At 37.7% G+C, this 27,942-nt stretch overlaps 1 protein-coding gene across 1 annotated transcript; it reads right to left on the bottom strand.

Moving 5' to 3' along the window:
- Window positions 1–45: 45 nt before the first annotated feature.
- Window positions 46–26,524, bottom strand: LOC134663842 (large neutral amino acids transporter small subunit 2). The gene is made up of 7 exons (XM_063520357.1): window positions 26,128–26,524; window positions 15,467–15,765; window positions 11,070–11,195; window positions 9,139–9,280; window positions 5,048–5,165; window positions 1,279–1,479; window positions 46–705 (listed from the first exon to the last, which is right to left on the bottom strand). The coding sequence occupies exons 1-7, from the start codon at window positions 26,268–26,270 to the stop codon at window positions 301–303; spliced, it is 1,434 nt and encodes a 477-aa protein (XP_063376427.1). The 5' UTR covers window positions 26,271–26,524; the 3' UTR covers window positions 46–300.
- Between the last annotated feature and the right edge of the window lie 1,418 nt (window positions 26,525–27,942).

Here is a 27,942-nt window from a genome sequence, read left to right as displayed (position 1 = left end):
TGTCGAAGCGATAGCGATTGTAACCTTGGCTAGGCCGGCAGTTTTTGGCATTTAATAAATTGTCGTTTACCTTGAGTTTACCTAAAATACTGTTATGTGTGGTTTATGATAAAACACATTTAGGTACGTAACATAATGAAAGGACGGCCCTCTGCCTATTGGAATTCCCAATTTGGGAAGCACAATCACAGATATTTCTCATTCTACAGTACCCACAATATTCATAACATGTAAGCATACATATAGGTACATAAATCGTTGGTCCTTTAAGTATATTATTACATTACTCATCACTTTCATTCATCCTTGTGCCATTTTCTCATTCGACTCTACGTAAATACAGGAACATAGTTTTTGAAAAAGCCTTAAAACGCATCCGGAGAGTGAGTGGTAACATTCCGGCTTCGACTGCCATCTGACGCCGATGTAATAAACGGGTATTCCGCTGAGGAGTAACGCGACTCCTATAGCAGTGTCCTTGGGTTGGTATATGGCCGGGACGAAGACGAGGAAGCCGATAGCGATGAGGAACGTGAAGGGGATGGCGAGGTGCACGCGGATGGGGCGCGGGATGTCTGGGCGCGTGCGCCGGAGCCACAGCATGCCCACCACGGACGCGCCCACGGACAGCCACAGGGTTTGGGAGAAGTAGTTGATCAGCGCCAGGACGTTGCTCGTTGACAGCATCAGTAGGGAGAATAGACACTGTAAATATACACAGACTCATTAACCTTTTGGACGCCAATGACCGATATATCCGCACCGCAGGTTCAACGCCAAAGACTGATTAATCGGTCACAGACCACAGAGCAACATAGACCTACGCGGCATATCATAAAGTTCAATCTCAGTTTTGACACTTGGGTGACGTGGCGTCCGAGTGACAGCCTTTGTGTTTGACACGGCGTCGAAAAGGTTAAATATTGTACAAATCGCTGACCCAATATTACAGGGTTCTATGTTACATTTTCAAGATAGTTGAAATTCGACTTAATGTCACTATGACAATGTTCAAATTTCAGTCCGATAAAAGTGAAATATACCCTGTAATATTGGGCCAGCGAAATGTCAAGGAACGTATGATCTACATATAGTATCTAAAGTCAGTCCAAGAAAAGTCTGCAGCGGATTTGATAGCCAACGCAGTGCATGTGTTATTTTATACGTCAAACTTCTATCTATCTTCATCATCATTCTCTTGCCCTTGTCCCATTCACTTGGGGTCAGCGCAGCATGTCATATGTAGATTATTCGCGTGAATATATGAGCCCAGCTTACCGTGAATAAGAGCGAGGGTATGGGGGTCTGGCGCTTTACGTGGAAGAGCGAGAAGAAAGCCGGCATGTGTCCCTCTTGCGCGCCAGTCGCGAACAGCCTGGCGGACGTGAACAGCACGCCATTCACGCCGCCGAACGTCGAGAGAGCCACGAACACGGGGATCACCCAGCTCCAAGCACCGAAGAGGCGTTCGCCGAATTTCTGAGGAGGTAAGTAACGTCAACTTTAGATAGGTATATAGTCGCACCAATAAAAGTCTGCAGCGGATTTAATAGCGCACGCAGCGTAAGTGTTATTTATACGTCATAATTTCATAGAAATTTGAAGTTTGAAATGACAGTTGCACTGCGTGGGCTATCAAAATCGCTGCAGACTTTTTACGATCTGACTCTAGGTATATTCATAGAGTTAGACCAAGAAAAGTCTACAGCGATTTTGACAGGTCACGCAGTTATTATTTATTATTTATTTAAAATTACATAGAAGTTAGACGTTTAGAATAACACGTGCTCTGCGTGGGCTATCAAAATCTCTGCAGACTTTCCTTGGTCTAACAGTACATAGATTCGTTTTAACCCTTTAATCCTTAGCGGCAACCCGCAACATACTTGACATCATACTTAAAACAAAAACGCATCTCTAAGTACTATCAAAAATACGGTTCGAAATCAAATGACTAAGGAATGTCAAATGGTTAAAGCGAGGACTAAAAGTGACATTCCATTTCCAACTGCAGCTGCAATACTGTTCATTTTACTATGGAAATTGACAATGACAGCGACGCGTTTCCATAGTAAAATGAACAGTATTGCAGCTGCAGTTGGAAATGGAATGTCACTCTTACGAGTAAGTGACTTTTATCCAATTTGTCGAAAATACCTAAGGGGTCATCCATTAATTACGTCACACGAATTTCTAGGTTTTTTGACCTCTCCCCCCCTCCTTGTCACACTTGGTCACATTTGGCAAACCCCTCCCCCCTAGTGTGTGACGTCACATTTTTTCTACGAAATCGCCATATCGAATTAAGTAAGTACCTAAGTATTATTAATATTTTATCAAAATATTTTTGACGATATAAATATTAGTAATTTTATAACCCAAAACTGCTTAGGAAAGAAAATTAAACGAATAAACGTTTTAAAAACTTGTTATTTAAATGTATAGCGAATAAAATAATTTAAATAAATTTTCGGTTACTGATGAAGTTAAAGTGACGTCACAAAGTTTGTGTCTCCCCCCTCCCCCATGTCACAATATGTCACATTTTCTTGACCCCTCCCTCCCCCTAAACTTGTGATGTAATTAATGGATAATCCCTAAGTATATAGTCAAAAACGACTAACGACCCAAATGATCATGGGTTAAGGTATGACTATATTGAGTATGCCGTTAATATACCGTTTTTTTTTATTGCACTATACAAACATTTGTTGTAGCACATTCGAGAATAGACCCACAGTAAATATGTAAATAACTCCACGTGTTTCCATGTTTATATATAAACAAGATAATGTAAGTACCTAGCAACTATAAATTAAGCGCGGTGTAATAAACGGCGACAGGTCATTGATAATAGAGATATTATTAATCTATTATTAACTAAAGTGCTGCAACAGAGTTATTGTTACGACAAAGAAGATAAAATATGACATACATTTAGGTATTTTCCGCCCTACAAATGTCTATCATTAATAATGATTCATTATCGCATTAATGGGCGCGGTAGATATCTACCTACAGTTCCTATGCGGTTTTAAAAAGGAGTGTACTAGATTTTAAAGAGTCGGCAACGCGCATGTGACACCCCTGGGGACTTAATAGCCAAGATGACAGTCGTTCATAGAAAAATGAAACGCTATCTGTCTCTATCGCTCTAATGAGGAAGAGTGATAAAGCGATGAGTTGGGCATTCGTTTCGTTTTTTTTGCAAATTATTGTCATATTGGCTAGGCACTCTGGAGTTGCAGGCTTCCATAGTCTACAGTGGACGCTTACCTTCAGGCGGGAGGTATGCTTGTTTGCCACCAACGTGATTATATTTAAAAAAAGGTTCGTAAACCAGCACGGCTTCAATAAAAATAATAATGACATTTATAAAGCGGATTTGGCAAAATTATAAGGATAAATAACTCACTTATTGCAATATCTTGCCATTCAACATCATGACGTTGACGTGTTACTTTATTGCACTAATAATAAACTGAAAGCGATGCCGGCATTTTTATTACGCGACACGCGACTGACCTAGGTGCACCCACACAGATGTTGCATTTCGGCAGTGCGTGTGTCATATACCTAGTTAGAACTAGTAAAGGATTCGTCAGTTTCGTCACTGATTAATACATAAATTCAGCCTGGGAGGCAAAACCTCGTTGGCATCATACAAAATTCATAGATTCGATGTACGAATCGTCTATTAATCCTAGACTCACAGCACAAATGATATTGCAACACTTAGGGCCCCCCCACATCTGGCGTCTTTCGAGCGTCGGCGTCTACAATTCTATGGCCGCTGCTCGACGCAACGTCGACGCAGCGTCGACGCAACTGCGCAGCGACGTCATTTTCCATAGCGCTGACCAGACGCCGACAGACGCCGACGCTCGAAAGACGCTAGATGTGGGGGGCCCTTAATTTGAAGTCAAAGGGGAGACTTCAGGTTTTGTCAGGCGCGCGAGTGACAACGAGGGTCCAGCCACTGAAAATACTCTAGAATACAGATTTAGGGCATTATTATTTTCCATAGTATTTTTACGGAAACGTACGAACGTGTCTTGCTATTTCAGTAAGTTTCTGTAAAAAAAGTACTGACGTTGACTGAAGTAGCATGACAACTACGAACGTTTCCGTGAAAATACGATGAAAAACAATAATTATGTACTACATACATCTGTAAACAATCGCGCATCTGTACAAAATACAGTTCTTAGCGACGTCACGCCATGAAACTGCTACTAGTGCTATTCAATGTGAGATATAGATATAATGCAATCTGTTCTCGTCCTTTTTCTTGGCAAGTGCAGTTAAGTATGTACCGTAAAATGGGATGAGTTGGGTGAAATTTGACTTTCAAACCTCGATAAGATTTTATTTTTACATGTGAAAACTGAATGGTGTATATAATAAGTGGTATTTTGGGTAGTTCCATTTCATAACTTTGACGATAAAGAGGAAAACCCACCTCACCCCGTAGTGCCTCGTACCTATTTGTGGTGAGAGGGTTTTTCATACAAAGGTGATTTTGGAAGATTGTTGGATCGATTTTTTTTATTATATATGCGTATTACTATAGCCCCATTTTAAATTGGAATACATTATTTTTGTAGCAGTAGCCTTAAAATCCCTTCTCACCCCCCTCTCAAACCTTCTCTCCCCATTCATAATGATTTAGTTTCACAATATAGAGACATCGATATTTTCAACTCACGGCTAGCAGTTTTCAAGAGGCAAGTCATTAGTGTTCTTGGCCACCATACTACACAACAACAATAGTAAGCAATTTAACATGTGTGTTTTTTTTAAATAATTTTAGGATAGTTTTTGCTCGTTGTTACTTATTGTTCTTGCTGTGCTCACTAATTTTGGATGGCATTTTTATACAAAGCCTACCACTTTTATTGTAATCATGCATTGAATGTCGTCTGTATAGTGTGCCTTATGAATAAAATAAAATAAATAAAATAACCCAACTCTCCCCGCGAAACCTACTCACCCCGTTTTACGGTATTACAAAACTTAGTTCCATCAGTTATGTTACGTTACTTACCACAGCTACAGCAAACTTCATCTCTTCCTTGCTAACGACAGCGAAGTAGGCGACGTTGGCCATCGCGTAGATGATGGTGACCATGGGCATGGCGATCCATATAGCTCGCGGGAGATTCCTGGAACGTACACCACATACTTGAGCATAGATCATAAAAATATTACGACTTTTATGGCTCGCTAGTGACGTGGGGCGTATCAATAGACTGCTGAATTGTTTTCGGTTTATGATTAGAGTTAGACCAAGAAAAGTCTGCAGCGGTTATGGTAGCCCACGCAGTACAAGTGTTAGTACGTCATAATTTCATTAGAAATTCAAAATTATGAGTTGTTATTTTTCAGATCACCTATTCGAAAATGGACGTGACTGTCCCTCTAGGAGGGATAGGTCGCATAATCGAATCTCCTAAATCGATTTTATTCTGACATAATTCGAAGCACATGTCGAATGGACAAATAAGTAGTAGCGAGATGCACTGCGAATTGCGTTATATTACTTTAAAATGAGATTATTCTGTAATAGGCAGTGATATAGGTAAGTAGGTAACTTGAAATAGAACTGGCTTGAGCCATACTTTTTCCCAATACCTGGGTAGATAAATGTTTCGTACCTACTATTCCGTTATTTGAATTGTAAATAAAAGTGCCTAGTTCACACTATCGAGGCTGGATGTGGAAATGACTCCCAGTGAATAGTGGAGAGATAAACGCTATGAATAATACATGTAATAGGACGAGTGTTCATGCCATCTATTCTGATTGGTTGCTAGGGCGAGAGACTTCTAGGACCAGCCAGTATAACGAGACTCTAAGTCTTTTGACAACAAAATTCATTTTTGATACAAGCTTTTATCGCTGACTGTACTTTTCTTTTACCTAACAAGCAACTAATACCCACTCTTCGGGACCATTCTAACAAACCCAATGTATTATCACAACCGACAACAGCGCACCAAGCAAAGAAATTCAAATACACTATTATCAAAGGCTCGCGCCCTTGATCGTTAAGCTATTGGAATGACTGGAATGGGCATGGGCAGTACACTACCCGCAGTCATAATATATCTTCCTCGCTTTAATATCGCCGAGTTAAAGAAGATCGTCTGAATAACTGGCCCTTAATTACAGCAGGAATATGAATCTAGTACCTTTGTGTCAAGAAATTATAATGTTTCTTGTACAGTCACCACACAGGATTGTTATGCCATTTAGGGTTCTTGCTAAATTGGAAATTCTATAGCGAAAGTATTGAACAACCAATTTAGCTAGGACCCTAAATGGAGCAACAATCGCGGAGTACAACAAAAATAAACTTAGAATTACAAAAATAAACTTAATCCGGGGACAAGGAGAGTTAACTAATAGGAATAAATTGACTTTTGCAATTTCTATTAATTCTTGCAATTTCTATTATATATCTGTTTGTTGAAATTATATTTGGGATTACTGAGCTGTTTGTAGAAATAAATAAACTTTACAGAAATAGTGAAACGTTCATAAATTATTACTAAAACTTTATTTTATCCCCCAGTACAGAACTGTTTTTTAATTCCTGGTGATGATTTTTCTCTCAGTGTAAGGTAAGGTAGAAGTACTAGTGCTCGACGCTGCACTAGTATTCGACATGGGCACTTTATGTCAAAGTGACAAGGATTAAATTTGAATACAGAAAAATCATCACCGTTCAAATTTAACCTAAGTATATTACTAGTACTAGTACTTCTACATTACCTACCTATGACATAAAATCAAGTCACGTTTTCGCTTTCAATTAAATTTTATACGACTTTACTTTGTGCACACACGATCAGGACAGCTTTCACTGAAAAAAAAATTTCACCAGTGATCGAAAGTACGAGGTTTAGGATGAAAACTTTCACCAATTTTGATGATGGATTTCGGATCCATAATAGTGGGTCGCATAATAATTGATTGTCCTAATGTAATGTTAAGCATAAAACTCATTTCGCATAATTGTTATTGTGCTGGAAATATTATCATATGTTATTATTAACATTTCTGAGAAATTATAACACAAACCTAACCTAACTACGAAAATACTTTCTGTTTCAGCTGGAGAAAAAATATGCGAAAAGAGTTTTATGCGTAACATTACATTATGACAATCAATTATTATGCGACGAGATAAGATCCCCCGGATTTCAGATTGTCATCGATTCAAAAGGGTTAGGTGAAACTAAAATAAGTCTTTTCACTAAGGGGCTATTCATAAATTAAGTACGTCATTTCAAATTAGGGGGGGGGGGTTTGGACATCGGATGACGGTAGCAGGAAGTAGAAGGAAATGGGGTCATTTGAAGCATGATTTTTGGATGATTATGGGGGGGGGAGGTCAAAAATCGTCAAAAATCGATGACGTAATTTATGGACAGCCCCTAATCTGTGTTATTTGTTAGGTAAGATTCTAAAAACAAATACATATTATAAATAAGTACACAATCATAATATAGTTATTAGGTAAGTAAACAAGAATACTTTATTGTCCTAGTAAAATAACCTAACACCGGTATTATGTTCCTAATGGGCGTCCAATGAAACCTACATTTAACTGAAAAGCAGAGCTGAACAGACGAACGCACTTAGGCTTGTTTGAGGATCTCTCGAGGGAACTACTTCAAAGAATTTAAAAGTCAATTCTTTGCACAAACACTGTTTTAATGCGGAATCTTTTTTATTAGACTGCCTTATGTTTATACTAAACCCAAGCCAAATGGACGTGACATTGAATAAAAAAACACAATGTTTTAACAGCACTAATATATTATTATAGTACATAACTCGTTTCTATACAGGAAAACCACGCAATGGTTTACAATAAATTATTCGCCTTCCATTCTTAGGATTAATCATAAAATTATGAAGTTTAATAATCCCCTTATTAGTACGTAACTCCCCTTGTTAAAGTTAACTAACTTTATGATAACCTCTAGCTGCCCAAAGGCTTATAAAAAGGTCTCCCGTTCCATTCTAATTTGAATCTTTAGTTTGACATCTCAAAATTGCAATTTGTATTGGCAAGTTTTGATGTCTGAGCGGCTAAAGGTTAAGACGTTAGAAGGCCTAAAAATGTAACCACAAGTTGCTGTTTAAATGATAAACGAAAAATAAACAAAATAAAAATAAGTATATAACAAAGACCAAAAGTTAGGGGTACTTAGGTACCTATTCGAAAACACAATTCCCCTTATGAGGGGGCCATTGGATGGTCGACGCAGTCTTAAGCATTAAAATGTCATGTATTCTAGTAACTGGTTATTGTTTTATACTCGTAATCGTAAATAGCTCAATAAGTTCAACCTGATTTTCCACAAAAGAACGAATAAATAAAAAACATCGCAAGTAGTTCGTCAATAACGATAACGTAATAGCATAACAATAACAGTTATAAGTAGTTTTCCATTGTTAATATTATTTGAATTATTTGCATAGGTAGGTAACTAGACTAACTAGGTATTTAGGTAAGTATACCTACTATCTTTATCGTCGCCACATTTTTATCGTGCCTCAAGAAATACTTATAGCCACGTCATTATCAGAATGGCTGAGCCCGACTTGCCCTAGTTGGGGAAGATCGTGCCTTCACGTAATATCGCTTATAAAATAACGCTCGTTATTTGTTCCTCTAGTTTTGAAGCTTCATTAAATTACAAGTACTTAGTTACAATCAAAGTGGACTAATGGAGTGAATTGGATTGATTAGTTGGGACCGTATCAATGGGTAGTTTAATTAAAGTGTTTGTAGTTATTTGCGATGATACGAATTTTAGAGTGCGTAGCCAATATACACAATCATTTACGCTCCGTAGCGAACGAAACCCAGTAGCCTTATGACGACTGTCTTAGTAGTGTCAAACAAACATACTCGCTAACGTTTGCGTAACTTACTTTCTATAAATCTCGCTCGCACTAATATGCGAATACGAGTGTGATGCATAGAAAGTAAGTTACGCACACGTTAGCGAATGAATATTGTCAGTGTCAAACCGGTGGTAGCTGTACAGATCGTTCTCGTCATAATATCACATAGAGTTAGACCAAAAAAAGTATGCGGAGATTTTTGATTGAACTTACTTGTACGGATCCTGTAGCTCTTCGGTGACGAAGTTGAGGTAGTTCCAGCCCCCGAAGGCGAAGAGACCAGAGTAAAAGGCCAGCGCCACAGTCCCAGCTGTGTACTGGCCCTCCCATGCGTTTTCAAAGTTTTCCGTGTGCCCTGTCAAAATACATTCACATTAAGGCATTCACTGCCAGGGGGCGTGGCCTAGAAACAAACTTGTATGACGGTGAACGCACATGTGCGTTGGGGGCAGTGAATGTGTTAAAGTTGTTTATTTAAGTATAATTTGATATAGGTATTATTTGAGATACCTAATGTCTATAAATTGCAATTTCGGATAGATGCCAGTGAATACTACTATATAGGTACTTATAGCAATAAAATATAACCACCCCGATCGTAACATCAACATATTTATGTTGTGCGTATCGTTTGTGGCCATGACACAAGTATATATATACGAGGAACTTGACGGTTCGATATTAATGGAAATAAATAAGGATAATGTAATATTCATTTGTATTCCAAATCATGTTATGTAGAGCGGTTGTGTTGCTGTATACTTTATTAAGTTGGTTTAGTTTGAAATTTATTGACAAGGAATAAATAAATAATAGAAGGTAGCTCTGAAAAAATAGTCGAAATTTCCTGTGCGTAAACTTAAGAACGCGACGCCTTACAACAAAATTAATGTTCTTTGCATCTCAATAAATTGGTGGATATGTATGTGACAGACTGTACAATTATACAGTTTGCATAATAATCGTAATGGAAATCAATTTAATTTCAATTTATTAATATTCATAGACACAGGATAAATAAATAACACGCAGCAGAAATAGCAAACCGGTAATAGCGATTGAAATAAATAATGTAGGTATGCGTAGACTAGTTCCAATATGGAAACGTCGAGAATATCAAATCTCAATTTAGGTACTATGCACTTCTTGCAATCCCATTCCGACCCGATCTAGATAATAAACAATATTAGCAAATAACAATAGGTACCTACCTACAATGCTTTCTAAGAACAAGTACCTACATGAACCACTTTATATAATAAAACAAAATGATTATGAATCTAAATCATAAGGAACGGAGATAAGTAGTTCGCAGTTGTTTTTTTTTTTATTAATAGCTAAAATAAATAGCTTCCTAGCCTATTTGAGTGCCCCACTGCTGGGCAAAGACCTCTCCCCTTAATTTCCACGACTCCCGATTAATACCGATTAATCATTGAAATCTATTAAGTTTTCGGTATAACCCAGCGATAAATTTACATACTTACTTAGTACACAAGTACGTGCCTATTTATATCTAAAGACTAAATTAAAATTGGTCGCGGTAATATGCAATACTAAATGTGAAATAGAGTCAAACCAAGAAAAGTCTGCGGCGGATTTGATAGCCCACGCAGTGTAAGTGTTATTTTAAACGTCAATCTTCTATGAAATTATGACATATAAAATAACACTAGCACTGAGTGGGCTATCAAATCCGCTGCAGACTTTTCTTGGTCCGACTCTAACCACTCTTATATAGGTACCTATAGATATAATTCCAACTGAAGCCGGTTGCAACGGATGTATCGTCCATGTGAGTCGCCACGCGGAGGTGGAAGTGCTCAGTACTAAGAACCATTTAAATAACGAGGGAGACAATATTGTAAGTTGTAGAGTTATAAATAAGTTTAAGGTCCCTAGGTATTAGCGAAAATACCCGCCATATACGAGTAATGTCATATGACTTTATCAGAGATAAGTATCGTATCTGCATCCTAAATTATGAGTAAAATATAAGATCAAAATCATTAAATATTACTACACCATTATTGCAGCAGTATTGCAGCGCGACAGTTATTTATTACTGCCGCAAATGTTGCTGTCCGGTATGACATTTACGGCAGTAGGAATCCGAACGGTATGTACCTTAAAAGTGAACTTACCGATGCAGATGTAGTATAGTCCCGAGATGATGATGACCACGAGTGCGAAGAGCTTGGAGGAGGTGAACACATCCTGGATCCGCATGGTCCACCTCACGCTGATGCAGTTGATGGCCGTCAGGATACCTGCAACATCATCATCTTCAGTAATAGCATGGCCACTTGATGATTTCGTTCATTATGTGTCCATGCAATTTAGCAGCGCGTTGTAGTACACCAGCTGGGTGTAGGTACAGCTGTACGGATATGATGGTTGTTCTTATCTACGTGACAGCGTGATAAAACGGGGTCTGTCACTTTCTAATCCAAGGTGTTAAAAAGTGACAGTTATTTTATCACGTGGATAAAGCTATCCATAATACGCTAACGTCGCTAACTCGCTGACATATCAACATCCTCGTTCTAGTCCTACTAAAATTATCTCATGAACGACAGGGAATGGATAAAGTTTGGAATATGTTGATGATGACGATGCAGGTTGGAATTCAATAAAAAAACAGCTAATTAACTGTCTGCCAAAGTCAATCAAATTAGGTAAAACCCAGCGAGCCAAAGACGCCTAATTAAATCGCGTCTTCAGCGAACATTGTCAGTGCTTTTACTTAGTTTGCGCTCAATCGTAACTGAATTTTCGCCGGCATCTGGTTGATTTTCCGAGCGAGTGGTTCTCTGAGGTAATTAGGTTAAGTGACGCTTCCGCCCGATGTGAGAGGAACCGTCGAACGGTCAATTATGTTTATTGAGCCGCTTGTCTGAACTTCGATTTTTCATTCATTGTATATTTCCCTGTGAGTAATTGTTTTTAACAAAACATAACATCCTACATCCTGATCAATACGGTTTCCGAAAAGGTCTTAACACAGAACTGGCATGTTTTGAATTTATTAAATATATAACTGAATCTATCAATAATAAATCACCTGTTATGTCCATATTCCTTGATATGACAAAAGCGTTTGACCTTGTAGATCATTCAAAGCTGCTTAATAAATTGGACAATTACGGAATTAGAGGTCAAACAAATGACTGGCTTAGATCTTATTTAACGAATAGACAGCAAACTACTGAAATATCAAAATTTGTTGAGATTGAAAATAATTTACATAAATTAGTATACAGATCACCTTTACGTACGGTTGTTTCAGGTGTACCTCAAGGAAGTAACTTAGGGCCTCTTTTATTGTATTTTTATTTTTACTCTTTATCAATGATCTTCCTAAAGCCACAAAGCCTAAAACCATACTTTTTGCAGATGATACAACCATCGTAGTGAGGAGTCAAAACCAACACACATATGAGTCTGATATCAATGATGCCTTGAGAGACATGAATGATTGGATACTTGATAATAATCTTCTAATAAATCTGAATAAAACGCAGTACATGCAATTTCATTCTTCCAGAACAACCCCGCCACAAATTAATATTAATATAGACAACATTCCCTTACAGAAAAGTAATACCATTAAATTTTTAGGTTTAAATATAGACTCCTCACTAAACTGGAGAGAACATATTAGTTCAGTGTGTAAAAAACTGGACCGTTTCATTTTCGCCCTAAGAAAGCTACGTCAGTGTGTGTCCTATGAAGCAGCCCTTACAGCATACCACGGCCACGTCTCATCTATTCTTAACTATGGTCTCATCTTATGGGGTAACTCTGTGGATGTGGAAAGGGCATTTAAATTACAAAAAAAACGTGTTCGTGCAATTTCTAATGCTCAAATTGGTAGTAGCTGTAGACCATTGTTTAAAAAACTGAATATATTACCTTTGGCGTGTATTTACATTCTAAAAATTTGTAATTTTGTTAAAAGATTTCCAAAATACTATGTTAAACGTTCTGATATATATTGCTCAAGTAACCCTAGACCACAATACGAAAATATTCTAAACCAACCGCGCTGCATGACCGACATTTACAGAAGAAACGCTTACAATGCGAGTATTATAATATACAATAAACTACCAGTCCACATAAAAGCACTCGAGGACAAGAAATTTACTCAAAAACTGAGATTTTGGCTCATGGAACGCTGTTTTTATACTGTAAACGATTTTATGAATCATACGGAGTGATGTGTTATATTACAATTTCTTAAACTACATAGTGTCTTCTAATTCTAATCTGAATATTTCTTTATATTACTGACTCTTTTTTACTGATGTTAAGTTACCATTGTCGGATTAATTTATGTTGTATGTAATGCTAATTAATACCCTCTATAATATTTGCATACTGTTTAAAACAGTTGAAAAAGGTGGAACATATTTTATTTTTACACTAACAAATGTAATCTTTACCCTTTTTCTGCGAATAAATTTTTGTTTGTTTGTTTGTTTGTTTGTTTGACCTAGGTATATAAAGATCCTTACTTCTTAGTTTCTGTTTTGCCGTAGCGAGCTATGAATATTAAGGGAAGTATTGCAATTACGGAGGGTAGAGGTTGTTGCAATCCTCGACACAACCTGTGACATTAAAAAGTATTGTTTCACTTTATTAATACTGTCACGGTCCATACTATTAAAATTAGGGTATCAAACTTTACGTAAGGTGGCGCTTTATTTATATTAAAAGCTAATAAAAGCCAACTATATACTTAGTTTGTACTTAATCAGATATTGGTATTGATTGTTCCGTTAGTACTGAGACTAATGACTATTTAAAGACGATTGTTGTTTAGTATTTATGTAATTAGGTTTAATGTAGTGTCGGAAAAGTAAAGTACACAACGTTTAAGATAGCAGTAAACCGGTGTATAAACAATAACACGGACCGTGGGAACCAGCACGCGGCATGATAAGATATGTTTTTGAATACCGAGTTTACATCAAACGATATTATTGTGATCCCCGCTAACGCACATTTACTACTAGTGTCGAGCTTACTCTTATACTGGTTTACTAAAATAGTACAGAGTATGCGACACCAATAACATCACTGGAGTAACACGCTAAGCATTCAACAGGTCGTTTCTTAAGGAATCTCGCGGATGAATTACTTCCGTCGACAAGTGCGTAAATATATGTACCTACTACGCTCGATGTCAAAGATATATATGTATACATTTTCCGCCCTATTACAAGGGGTTAAGGCGCAAAAGTGTAATCATCATTTTGAACATCAATAATACAACGGCATTCAATACCGGTCACTCAATACCGCAACGTACCGATCACAACCGATGGAGTCACAACAACTCAGTTTGCCTGCCCACGTTGGTTTGAGAGTAAACAAGATCATTTAGATAAACGTTTGCATTCGACAGTTGTATCAAATGTGCATTAATGAGGTAGCTTGGAGTCAGAAGTCAATGTGAGCAAAATCAACGGGAGCAATGCACTCAAGTCCACTTGGCTTATTATTCTTATTATCACTTTCCATCTTTAATAACAAAATATACATTAATCATGAATCATGACTGCATATCTACGAAAGTATTGTATGAATGAGTACGTACTTATATAATATGTAGTAGTTTTCTTTCACTACGCAACTACGCAGTACGCACAATGTTCATTAATTTACTAGAAAGAGAATGTATCGAACAAGCAACATACCTACGCATTTAGAATACCTACATAGATATCAAGAGATTTCTCTTAACCCGTTTAAGGTTATTAACAACTACGCTTTTAAATATTTAATGCTTTCCCATGTTTAATTAGTATGTGTCGATTTAACTTCTCTCAATAGGTCAAGTCAATCTACATTAGTAGAGCGGGTTGAACACATAAAAAACTTTCCATAAAATATCTTTTAGTAGGTGTAGAATATTAAGATACTCGTATATCAGAAAGTAAGTACAGGCAGATATTAAGGAAAAATTAACTTTATTGAATCAATATAAATGTTGTATAAAAACTTATGAACTAAAATTATACTAAATTAATAGAAATAAAACCTAAACTACAATAAAAAAATCGCCCCTTTACAATGAAAATTTACAACATTGAAAACAGAACCAAAAGTGTCAGTCCAAATTTAATTAGTGAGAGTAGTAGAGTCAATATATGCCGATATTATTGTCGTCGCAGTCAGTACCTACCAAACATATTCTAGGAAACGGAAAAAACTCACACAGTCAGACGGCATCCTGCGGGCCCTGCGGCGGTTCGCACTCCAGAAAAAATAAATAAAAGGTAGTCAGCAGCAATAGTTGTTAAGAGGGCGGGGCGATTTTATAAGAATAAGAGCGCGTCAAGGTAATTTTTAACACCTCGCCCGCTTAGCAACTTCTGCTGCTGACTGTACCTACGACTATGACATAACATTTCTTTTTTCTACGATAAATCCTCCCAGTTACAATGAGGTTTTAGGCCAAACACGCGCAGTAAAACAACACAAGTCGTCTCTTCTATTCCTGTTAAGATATGTCGACCATAAAACTACTTACAGAGACAGACAGCGGCCAGCAACTTAACGGCGTCCTGCGGCGGCTCACACTCCGGAAAGAAGGGCTTGACCACGTAATGGCCAAAGGTCAGCGCCACGATGGCCTGCGTCGTGGGCCTGATGATCAGCAGCGCTATCCACATGCGCAGGAACGCGGGCAGCGGACCGAAGGCTGCGTGGATGTAGGCGTAATCCCCGCCGGATCGGGTTATGGAGGTGCCGAGCTCCGCGTAGCACAGGGCTCCGAGCGTGGATAGGACTCCGCAGACCACCCATATTAGCAGGGAGACTGCTACCGATCTGTAACCAAACAAAAAATATTATTACTAAAAGATCAGATTTGTACGAGATTTTATTGCGATTTACTCTAAAAGTACCTCCAAATGTACATTTTAGACGATTTTAAAGAGCCTAAACTTTTTAGGTTTTCCGATACTATCAGACCGCGGCTCCCTAACACTTTAATTTTAATACAACGGTTTGCTTCGCTGTACGTAATCGAGTAAAATACACATTGCAGATAACTACGAAATGTTTAATCTTGGCCACTTTCTTTGTTTGTGCTGACATACTAATTATCACCTACTTTTATCTAATGTATTAAAAGTTATAGTTATAGGAATAAATAATAATTCGTAATGTCATTATTTTTACAAAAATTAAATTTTAATTTTAATTTTAATTTTAATTTTAATTTAATTTTTGTAAAAATAATGACATTACGAATTATTATTTATTATTATTTTACTATCATAATTATAATGTTTAAACCTCTTTAAATTAAGTTGACTTTGTAGGTAATAACTACTTGCAAGAAATAAAAAAACTTTTATTTTTATTTTATTAAAAGTTGTAGTAGAGCAGCACTAAACTTGTCAAATCTACATACTTGTAAGGTGCATAGCGCATTTATAATTATATCACTTGACCCCATTCTAGTTCCACGGTTCACTGCGTAAAGATCTAATGGTTAAACTAAGTCATACTTTGTAAACTAGATGACATGTCTAGCTCATTAATCAAGATAATATTCCTTATACAGTGTCTAGACTGTTACAGATCTCTACAGCATGATGATATAATTTTATCTAGAAGTAGATTATTGTCACATTTTATAGATTTCGTCTTAAATATGTAGGTACTAATTTCGTAGCCAAAATAGCAAAAATTAACGGAACCCTTATTCATTCATTCATTTTTTTTTATTCTAATGCTTTCGAACTGTAAGGTCATTCGTTAGATGAATTACAATTGCCGCAACCGCGACAGCGAATGTGAAATGTTTGTACCTACACATAGGTATTCAAGCCAAGAAAAGATATAAAGTAGTATGTATAGGTAGGTACATAAGTCGCAAAAACCACGCAATGTCGACAGGTTGACGGTGTACGTCCGAGTGAGTGCTTGCCTCACTAAAATTACCCAAGTGGTGTCCAAACGGCTATCAGATATTGGACGCTCAGTTTTCTTGCAAATCGCTGCACATGCGACGTCTATTTTGATAAAGTTTATGTCCATTATCCAAGTCACGAGTACTTGCGTATACTGCCCAAAGCTTATGCGGGTACTTACCATATCTGATAAGTTGCTAACCCACTACTAGTATACATAAGGTACATTAGTTTTATCTGGTCCTACTTGCATTAGATACAAAGAGCTCAGTGTACAGCTTTTTATCAATATAACCTTAGGCACGTTTACCTATCTGCCACCCTCTATCTACAAGCCGCGTTCAAAAGTATCTTCTACTCTAATAATTGTTTACATATAGATATTATCAAGGGCCCAACCTTTTCTGTTCTCTTTCACGACGCAGCAACTAGTATCATTTCTCTCACCTCGCTCTTTTAAAATGCCGTTTGTCAAAAAAGGACAACCATACTGTTGACAAGGCGGACTTCAAATCAAGTGTTGCCTTTCTTGATGCGCCCACCCTGTGTATGTGTGCGTAAAAGCGTATATGTGTGCTCTTTTAGGGATGTGAAAAGTCGATTTTAATCATGTTATATATCGATAAACGCTACACAGCGGAACGAAATAGCGATTAATTGAAGCTTCAATATCTTCGTTAAACATAAACATTATTGAAATGCTAATGGATAATGAATATATTATAATATAATAATATAATTCAATTATTGCGGAACACCTATTTTAGGAGGTATTTATGTATTTTAATTAAATATTTGAACTTTCCCTTGGTTCCCTGCTGGGGCGTGACTATAAAATTGTGATCTGATAACCACAATAAAGAATAAAAGCGTTTTTGGTCATTTTAGGTATCGTTAAGCCTTTGAAGTAAAATTAAAATTGCAAGAAATGTCGATAGTTTATCGATATGACTTTATCGACATGACTACAGCAACGTGGGCCTCATTGTTAATCGTACACTAAACAAAAGTGGCAACAGTGACAGCTCGCTGAGACACCGTCTATATATATTATTATGTCTATGGATATTATAGATACACACCCCTTTTTGTAGAGCAATTTGAGAATTTTCTATTGATACTAACTGTACATATCTATACTCTATATCTTTAGGTAATTATTTAAATAAATGTAAACAAACAATTTGTACATTTTCGGGTACTTAAAACATTTATTGAATTTTATTGGTTAACCAACCAAATACAAAACAGCCTGGATCAGTCACTGAACATTCGTTGATCATGTAATGTTTTCATCTACTAAGTATGTTTTTATTTTGTTTACTTTTATTTAAATACCTAAAGATACAGACTATAACTTTGCATCTTTTATATATATGTGTGTGTAACATGATACGCGTAGTAGATCAGTAATTAAACCCTAGCCATAGCTCCACACAGTTGACAGATTATACTGGCGCGTAACTTGATCCTAATTCTTTGTAGGCTACGAGTACCTGCCTCCATACTAAGTGATCGAAGCACTGACCTCACCTACGCTGAGGTTACACTGCACAGGTTTCAGGGACGTTTGAGTATGTGTAACTATTATACATAACTGAAAACACTAGTATAAATGAATGAATTCTGAGAAAATAAGTTTGACAAAATAAATATTTTCTAGCGTAAGTATAATTAATCTTCTGTATTATTGTCTATGTAGTCATCTATCACTCATAGGTGAGATAATTCTAACCAATCCAAAATTCAATGAGTTTACGCGGTTGCCTTTTAGGGTCTCGATGGAGCCGACCCGAATCACGAGTTTTTCGCTCTTATTGCGCAGACATAAAGCTTTTTCCTATCGGATTTTGCCGATTCCGCGTCGACATAATATATGTGGAGGAACCCTTAGAGTTCCCAACAGGTAATACCTACTTATATTTTATGAGGAGCATAATTATGATTCACATGATAAATGAATAACACATCAGGTAAGTAGCTATCTTAAATTTTGATCATAAAAAAACTATATACATACATAATATTTATCGTTATATACTAATAAAGATCTTTTCAGTCGAGTAAGTGTGTTTAGGCTACGAAACTTGCTGAGTTGATAAGGTAAGTTGCTTAAATCTTAGAACCTGAGATCTTCCTAATAACAGGTAGTTAGGTGGGTACCTACATTACTTACTTGTACATTTCCCAGAAATAAGGTCAAATTAAACTTATGGGATCCACACGAGAAGGACTGTGAGGAAGACGCTTAGTAACAGACAAACCAATCAACGGAGGATTGTAATAGAATACTTATCACCCTTCGGAACCCTAAGAAATGCAATAAACTACGGCATATTTTATATGCCTCTCCCGACGCAAATGTTGCTTTATGATTGGAAAGTTATAATTAATTTTCTGATCATAAACTCCGCTGCACATAATCTTCTAACCAAGAAGTAGAAAGTAACGCAGGAAGTCATTCATAAACAAGAATCATCAGATCGATCATGCGGGTCGAATTGAGGGCACTATCGACGTGGTTACTTAGCTAGCTGACTAGTAAACTAACTATTACCGATCTTGCAAAAACATTCAAAGTGCCGTGGCAGGAATTTCAACGAAGGTAATTTGCGGATAATTTATAAACTCGATACGTGACTATTAAACCTTACCTGCCTTGCTTACTTGTGTGTGTTTTGGCTGTGATGCCTTAAGCCTTACTTTAATTTAAAGCTACGAAGGTAATAGGTAAATAGTGTCGCAACTACTTGCAAGTGGTCGCCAGCCTCAAGTCAAGCCTCACCGTTAAAAAAAGATGAAATGTAATCAATAAATAATAATAAAATACTTTAAATGACATTGTGTAAATCGACGATAAGTAGTAGTTTTGCTGTAAGATAATCAAATCCAAATTACTAGTATTAAATATTTATCATTCGAAATCATCATTTAAAAGTCAATTCTTTTTACCAGCAAACATAAGAAAACAACTAAAATTTTGTATTTAATTATTTCGCCTCGCATGTGAATAAAATGCATCTTTGCTATCAGTTTTTAAACAATCAAGAGAGCCTTTACCAGTTGGTGTAGTGAAAATAACTATTAAATAGTAATGTAATTCGCTTAAGGCGCACGTAGGCGTGGACGCAGGTGGCTTAATTTAGCGATAGGTGTGCGAACAAGTTAAAAACGAAGCCTTGAAGCCTTGACCCTGTTGCTAGTTGCTACGGTGTGCTAACTGGACAAGAGGACATTCACCCAACATTCTCGCCTTGAATAACAAGTTCAACAATTAACACCTTTACGACAAAGGAAACATTTTGAATTAAGAACAAAGTTGCTGCTGTTAAACCGGTTACATTTTGAAGTGTTTCAAGTTCTCATGATCATGCATCATGGGATTCATGGTTCATTTATTTATTTAGCACATCATAATAATGTACAATAAAATAAAATACATAGTTAACACAAAAGCCTAAAACAGTTTCCGCTTATAGCTAATACAGAATTCCTATGCTTCAAAAAAATATAGGTACACACATGAGCTATTTTTGAATTTTTTAGTTAAATTTAACAGTAACATTCAGTAGGGTATAAGCACGAATAAAAATATAACATAGTATATGCTCACAGGTAGACAGAAATAATCTTTCACTTCCCAAAAGCCAAGTTTTTCACATAAAGGTAGTGACGGAGAATGTTCTATGGAAGCGTACCGGTTTTATGTGTAGATATACGTTACATTGTTTTAAATAAACAATGTAGCATATAATATGAGTAGGTGGAGAAGGAGCAGAATGCTCTTATCACCTTTGACTGGCAATAAAAATACCAGAAATAAATACAATCAGCATATCTAGATAACGGATGCTGAAACTTGAGACGATTATCCAGCGGCTTAGTGATCATAGCATTAGCCTGTATAGTGTTGCTCTATTGTTGACATACCATGATATCTTGTCTGCGTATCTTTTAGTAAACTTGGCCGTGATATTCGTAATAACTTTGGGTAACCGAAAGTCCGACTTGTATTGGTTTGATACGATCACGGTAAGCAATTGAAACAACAGTCCAGGTTAAGATCCTATACCTACGCGTATCTGTAATCGCACCATTCATGATTAGATATATGTATGTATAAAGGGTTTGTATTAACTAAACTTTAATATACATTTTTATGTCAGCTTTAACCGTTGCGACGGCAATTTTGTATCGCTAGGAGGGTTATTGGTATATTATAATTATCGGTATATTATAGTTATCGGTATAATTTTATTACCTTTATTTACCGACGTTTCGACACAGGTTACACAGACACAGAATAGGACAGGCGTCCACGACCAGTGAAACCTGTGTCGAAACGTCAGTAAATAAAGGTAATTCGCGATAAACCCGTCTATAAATGTGAGTTAATATGTGTTCAAAACGCGGAAGTTTTAAATTTTCTAATACCTACTTAAAATAAAGCTTCCATAATTCATTGTGGACCTCTAGGTCTTTTTACGGGGCGTAAACGAATAATATTAATATTTTACATGTAGATAACGGTATATCGTGGACCTTATGTCCACTGTAATAGGTGGTATAAAAGCGCCTTATATGTAGGTAAGTATAAGCACCATCAATAATGTTTTATTTATAGAGTAAGGCACGTATTTATGAGTCTTCTTCTTCATCGGTTATCCCGGCATTTTGCCACAGATCATGGGAGTCTGGGGTCTGCTTGACAACTAATTCCAAAATTTGACGTAGGCACTAGTTCTTACAAAAGCGACTGCCATCTGAACTTTTCAGCCCAGAGGGGAAACTAGAACTGGGTGTAGTCGCGATGTTTTCCCTCACAGAAAAGAAAAACCGGGCAAGTGCGAGTCGGACTCGCGCACGAAGGGTTCCGTAACATAATGCAAAAAAAAAAACAAAAAAAAGTGCAAAAAGAAACGGTCACCCATCCAAGTACTGACCACTCCCGACGTTGCTTAACTTTGGTCAAAAATCACGTTTGTTGTATGGGAGCCCCATTTAAATATTTATTTTATTCTGTTTTTAGTATTTGTTGTTATAGCGGCAACAGAAATACATCATCTGTGAAAATTTCAACTGTCTAGCTATCACGGTTCGTGAGATACAGCCTGGTGACAGACGGACGGACGGACGGACGGACGGACGGACAGCGAAGTCTTAGTAATAGGGTCCCGTTTTACCCTTTGGGTACGGAACCCTAAAAACATATAGTGAGACGCAATGCACATTGGAACAACATACTGGATAGGTGGAATTCCAAGCTATTTAAGTTACGATAAACTCATTGGTACGAGCCGGTGTTTGAACCCGCGACCTCCGGATTGAAAGTCTCACGCTCTTACCCTCTTACCGCTAGGCATCAGCGCTTCCAGCGTGCTCACGGTTTTATTTTTGGACGTATTTATTTATGATTAGGTAAGGGATATATTTAAATAACTATGACATTATAGTGACGTGAATTATGTACTTCTAGGTGACGTTCTCTTGGCTTGTTCTTGTATTACATTTACCGGAAAAACATGGCCTTTTCCGAAAGAGGAAACTCCAGTTAAACTCAAATCTGCATGAAAAAGTGATCAATATTAACATTATTTACCATTAACATATGTAAGTTGGTACAGTCAACGGTAAAAACATGGGTGTACCTACAAATCATTTCAAAAATATGTCCCATAACTCTTATGTCAGTGAATTAAGAACTATGGGACATATTTTTGAGTAAGTTGTCTACATCCATATTTTTACCGTTGACTGTACAATAAAGGCATACTAGATAGGTATATAGCGAGACCGTAGTTGCCATGTGAATTAAATCTGGAATGGAATGATTCAATAATTGCCGAGAGGTCATGATCGTGACATGTGTCCAATTCATTGCCATTTACTCCAACATACCTCTCTAATAACTACAGGGCAAATAGCAAGGCCTTGTCAACTACATTCACCAAGTAAGTGCAAAAAATATGCTACGGAATTTCGCAAATAATTCGATTGAGAACGTAGGTATTATGATTTATGCCAACTTTAACTGTAGATAATATTGTGTTAGTTCTCTTTAGGGCCCCTTGCAGCATCCCAATAACTCGGGGTTAAGCCGTTAAACCGTTAACACAGTGTCAAATTTTAGGTACTGGTAACCTTGGTAACTCCAGGTTTAACCGCTTAAACCCGGGTTAGTGGGATGGTGTCAGTTGAATTTATCTAGATTAACTAAGTATATATGTATTTAGGTAGGTACTGGTCTACTGGTATATTACTTATAGTAGGTCAAGCTCTCAAACTGTACAAAAGTTGAACTTAGTCATTATACTTAAACATTCGTACGAAACTCGAAGAATCTCAGATAAACTATAGGTACCTATATACTAGCAAAAACCTACCTAAAAGGCCTGCTACACGGTCGCCGACAAGCCCCCAAACCGCGTGGCCTTGGTCTGTCCCGGACCGTGTAGACGGTTGTTACCAACAAAATTTCGTTTGACCTCCGGACGCCCTTGGCATGCGAGCGCGCGCCAGCGACCGCGGTCTGAGCGGTCGGTCCGGAACCGTGTAGCCGCCCGTCGCCGACCGCACTAGGCCATTTCGCTTGGAGGACGCGCCGTGTACGCTCGTGTGGTTAATAGCCATGCCGTGGGTTCTCAGTAGCATTTCTAATAATTCATCAAATACTTTCCTCTTCATTTTCAGAAAGTTATGTATGTCCACGTAGCGTAGTCCAGCAAATTTATTAAGTTGAAATGACTCAACAAATGCCGTTTTTTGAGCCAGCGTTTCATTCGTATACCCTTTTCTTTTTTTACAAGCTTTTTATTAACTTGTAACATAGCTAATGTAAATATGTTTGTACGGGTCAAATTTTGCAAGTTAAATTAGACCCACTTTCTAGTTTCCGATGGAGCTGAAAATTTGCATACATATATAAGTCGGGTGACAATGCATTATTATGGTACCATAGAGCTGATCTGATGATGGAGATAGGAGGTGGCCAGATGTTATGGTCGCGCTATACAGAAACACCTTTTAAACGAAACACAATTTATTTACAGGAGAAAATTACACGAAATAGGGTCTTGTTAAGACGAGGCTGTTTGTTAGACTGCTATGGTAACGTAAAATTCTAATTGTTGAAAGCGACAGGGTTCTAAATCCAAATATAAAATTATGAATATAAAACACAGTATAAATAAACCTCTTTAGAAGAGCAGGAATACGTCACACCTGTGGTAGAACAACGCGACCTAATTGTGTTTGGGGTTCTTACGAGAAATAGGCCTAATTGTCTCGACGAGTATTAGTTGCCTGTGGAAAGAAAAGTACAGTCAGCGATAAAAGCTTGTACCAAAAATGAAAGGTTAGGGGCCATTTTGTGCGCTTGCAATACGTGTTGTCCGTCCGCGAGTTCTGAACACACTGTGGTCTGCCACCGTCTAGCCAGACAACTCAGACGGACCCACATACCAAGGACAGACCAAGGTCAGACAGTTAGTAGGCTTGTCGGCGACCGTGTAGCAGGCCTTTATAACCAATTAATGTATCCATTGCATATTTCCGTTATCTTTTTACCTAAAAGCAAGACTTATACATTTTCTACCAATATTTGCCATATAAAACCACTGAACTTTTTTGTTTTGTTGACGGTGCTGGAATAAATTTACCATCTAAGTACCTCCGGGTTACCCCCGGGCACAGAATAAATAATAGTACTAGATACAGAAGACTCACTCTCTAACAAAACGCGTCTGTCACGATCAGCACGGATATGGCCGCTAGGTGGCGACAGCCCCACGCGCGGCTTATGGCAAACCCCAAAATTGGGGTCGAACGGATGTACTTTTAGCTACCTGTAGCAAAGCGACGAAATCGCGGAGTGAGCCACACCTACCCCCGGGTAAAACCCCGTGAAAAACTGTGAGTGACTTAAGAAATTACCTAATGCGAGATAATTTCTTTTTTATCCGACTAGGTACGTTAAGTGAAAAGGAAGGCCTTAGATAAATGGTTAGAGTCAGACCAAAAATAGTGTGCAGCGGATTTGATAGCCCACACAGTGAAAGACTGAAAGAGTTATTTTAAACGTTAAACTTCTATGAAATTATGACGTATAAATGACACTTGAACTGCGTGGGCTATCAAATCCGCTGCAGACTTTTTTGGTCCGACTCTAGTTATCCGAGGCCTTCCTTTTCACTTTACGTACCTATAATAAGCACTTGATTAAGAGTAGACCGGTCATCGTACCTGGTTAACTACTACCTCCTTAAGGCCTTAAGGCATTAAGTCCGTCATTTGTTCTATCATGAATTGTGCAATAAAGATTAATTAAATAAATAAATAAATATGTAAACTATAAAATTAATATATGTTGGGCATATTTCAGGTAGAGCTCAAATACATATGTATATGTAAATATTCACCATACCGCTCGTAAAGGCTCTCTTTAATTCTTCAAAAATTGATTGAAAAGTAGCATTTATCCACATGAGTGGCAAAGTAAGCTGATGCCATTTTAGAGTAGTATCCTCACGTTGGCTAGTACTTAGAATGGCACCATTAATTTATTACGTAAGACGATTTTTGCCACTTTTACACCCCCTCTCTTGCCTGTGTAAGAAAAAAATAAGAATAGGCCGACCCCGTCCCACTGTATCATTAATTAATACCTATGTCTTAAAAAATATGATTAAAGAAATTAGTAAAATATGATTTTGGCGCTTTGTACAGTAAGCTGCAGAGTTAAGTGACCCCCATGTAAGCAAATCTCTATCACACTCATTCACTCTCACTTACTCACTCTAACTCACTCTGCTGTTTACGGTACATTTACGAGTACGTTTATGTCACAAAATTTTTCCTCATAAGTAGTATTTCCTCAGTCGACAGAGCGGAGCGCAATCAAAAGCCAACCTAAAATTAACGTAAATTAGCCAGACATTCAATTACGTAGGTACTTTAATTAACAATAATTAATTGGTAATAAATTAATAAAAAACATATTTTAATATTAATAAAAAATAAATAAATAAAAATTTATAAAATAATGGTCAGACCTAAAATAATAATCAAATAGGTAGCCATAAATTAACCAAAAAAACTTAGGAAACTGAACAAAAAATATCTTGGCCCAAATTGTATTCTGTAATCAAAACCGTGACCGTTTTATTGTATAATTGGAAAACTTTCAACCGGTTGCCATGGAGCCGTCACGTGCGAGATCTATAAACACAAAAGGATGATGCAAGACAGGCGGGAAATTTAAACAATAGCTTACCCGGTGTTGTTGAAAACTCCCGCGGGAGAAATGAAAATGCCGGAGCCGATGATCGTCCCAATAATAATCCCCACTCCATTGAACAGTGTTATTTTACGTTTCAAAACCACTTTTTCGCCGCCGGCGTGCGTCTGTTCACCCATTCCGCAAAAATCAATCGCGTAAACGCCAAACGCACGTGGGCAGGTTAGACGCAATCGCGCTCCGCCGGTAGTCCGCGCCGGCTGTGATTAGCAACTACGTTACTACGACACCTCGCCGCGGGCTCTCTTACAAGACTGAATCACTTTCTGTCACCATTTTTTACGGAACCGGAATAGGCAATGTTGCATTGACGTCAGACATTACCGAGTCGGCCACACGGCGGCTCGTGTTCGAGGGACTGACACTGACAGGGGGACTTGTGGAGCGCCGAGTGCTGCCGAGTACGCACGCCGCCTGATAAAGATGCAATATTGGGGGACACGGGCTGGCGACAAGGACGGCGAAATTCGGGTGGGCCACGCCGAACGAATGGGCGCCGGCGAAATTTGAATGAAACAAATTGGTAGAGACCTTGCTTTTAGGTAGAGATACTGGAAAATGCAATAGTTAAATTGGTTATTTACTGACTCGTCATTACAGCGCGAAAAACCTTACTACTTATAACTATAAGTATACTTATAAATAAAGTAAGTACTTACATACCTAACTCAGTATAAATCACTATAGATCTCAGTATAGATTTTAGAAATATCTGCGCTAAAGTGAATTATTTTACTTCCCAATTTTCATATTTTCCTGGATGAGGACAATTTATTTTTCTTTGAACGTTCTTACAGAATAGAGACGCGAGAGCAAATAAAGAGTACCTGCTGCTACATTTACATCTAATATAAAGAAGAGCTAACTAACCACTAGAACTCTACATTATTATTACGAGTTTTATTTTCATTTTTTTGTAACATGTGTGTTGTGGGTAATAGGTACCATTCCATTTAAACTTTGGAGTAAACTAAATTTTTAATTCCACAAGACAAAAATCATCGTGCCCCTAATCTACATTCGGAATCCTGTAAGTAAGCTATACCTACCTACTTAAGAGCAACAACAAGGTCCTTTTACGCTACGTCTTACGTAGGCGAACAACGCGCGAACGCGGCGCGGCGCGGCGCGGCGAAATCAATCCTTTGATGCCCATAGAAGTGTCCTACGTAAGCGATCTCGTTGCGAACGCGGTGCGGCGCGATTTGCACGCGAATGTCAGGCGGCGCGGCGCGGCGCGGCGCGGCGGCGGCCGCTTTCGCCGCGCCGCGCCGCGCCGCGTTCGCGCGTTGTTCGCCTACGTAAGACGTAGCGTTAGCAAGCATAACTAGAAGTAGAAATTTCTATTTTGGTCAAATTCCCTATTCCCGTTACATTTGTATTATCTTTTATCATAGATACAAAGAGTTACATTATTTAGTAAAATAATACGGCGCGATTCAAACTTTAAGATATCGCGCCGTTAGACATTCACTAGATATGAAATAGTAAAGATATGTGACGTTCCACGGCAAAAGGTACCTTATGGCAGCTGGCGCTTACGCTTATTATTAACGCCGCTCCAATATTCAGTCGGGGGTATGGTACCTTTCGCCGTGGAACGTCACATATCTTTACTATATCTTATCTAGTGCATCTCTAATTCATTTCCCGAATCGCGCCTATAGTCAATAGACCTACACAGATTATGTATAGAGACATTATAGAGTCGAGTACAAAAAAACAGTTTGCAGCGCCCCTGCGTACAATTTCCATACAAGATTTTATATTGGGTAGGATGTAAATGTATTA

The sequence above is a fragment of the Cydia fagiglandana genome, chromosome 4 (genome assembly GCF_963556715.1).
Source record: "Cydia fagiglandana chromosome 4, ilCydFagi1.1, whole genome shotgun sequence".
Taxonomy (NCBI): Eukaryota; Metazoa; Arthropoda; class Insecta; order Lepidoptera; family Tortricidae; genus Cydia; species Cydia fagiglandana.
This window is presented reverse-complemented; position numbering and strand designations above follow the sequence as displayed.

Excerpts from the sequence above, each read along its gene's own strand:
- LOC134663842 (XM_063520357.1), bottom strand. The coding sequence starts at position 26,270 with ATGGGTGAACAGACGCACGCCGGCGGCGAAAAAGTGGTTTTGAAACGT. Across the intron at positions 15,766-26,127 it reads GGAGTTTTCAACAACACCGG|ATCGGTAGCAGTCTCCCTGC; the intron begins GTAAGCTATTGT and ends GTTTGGTTACAG. Across the intron at positions 1,480-5,047 it reads TGAAGTTTGCTGTAGCTGTG|AAATTCGGCGAACGCCTCTT; the intron begins GTAAGTAACGTA and ends TTACCTCCTCAG.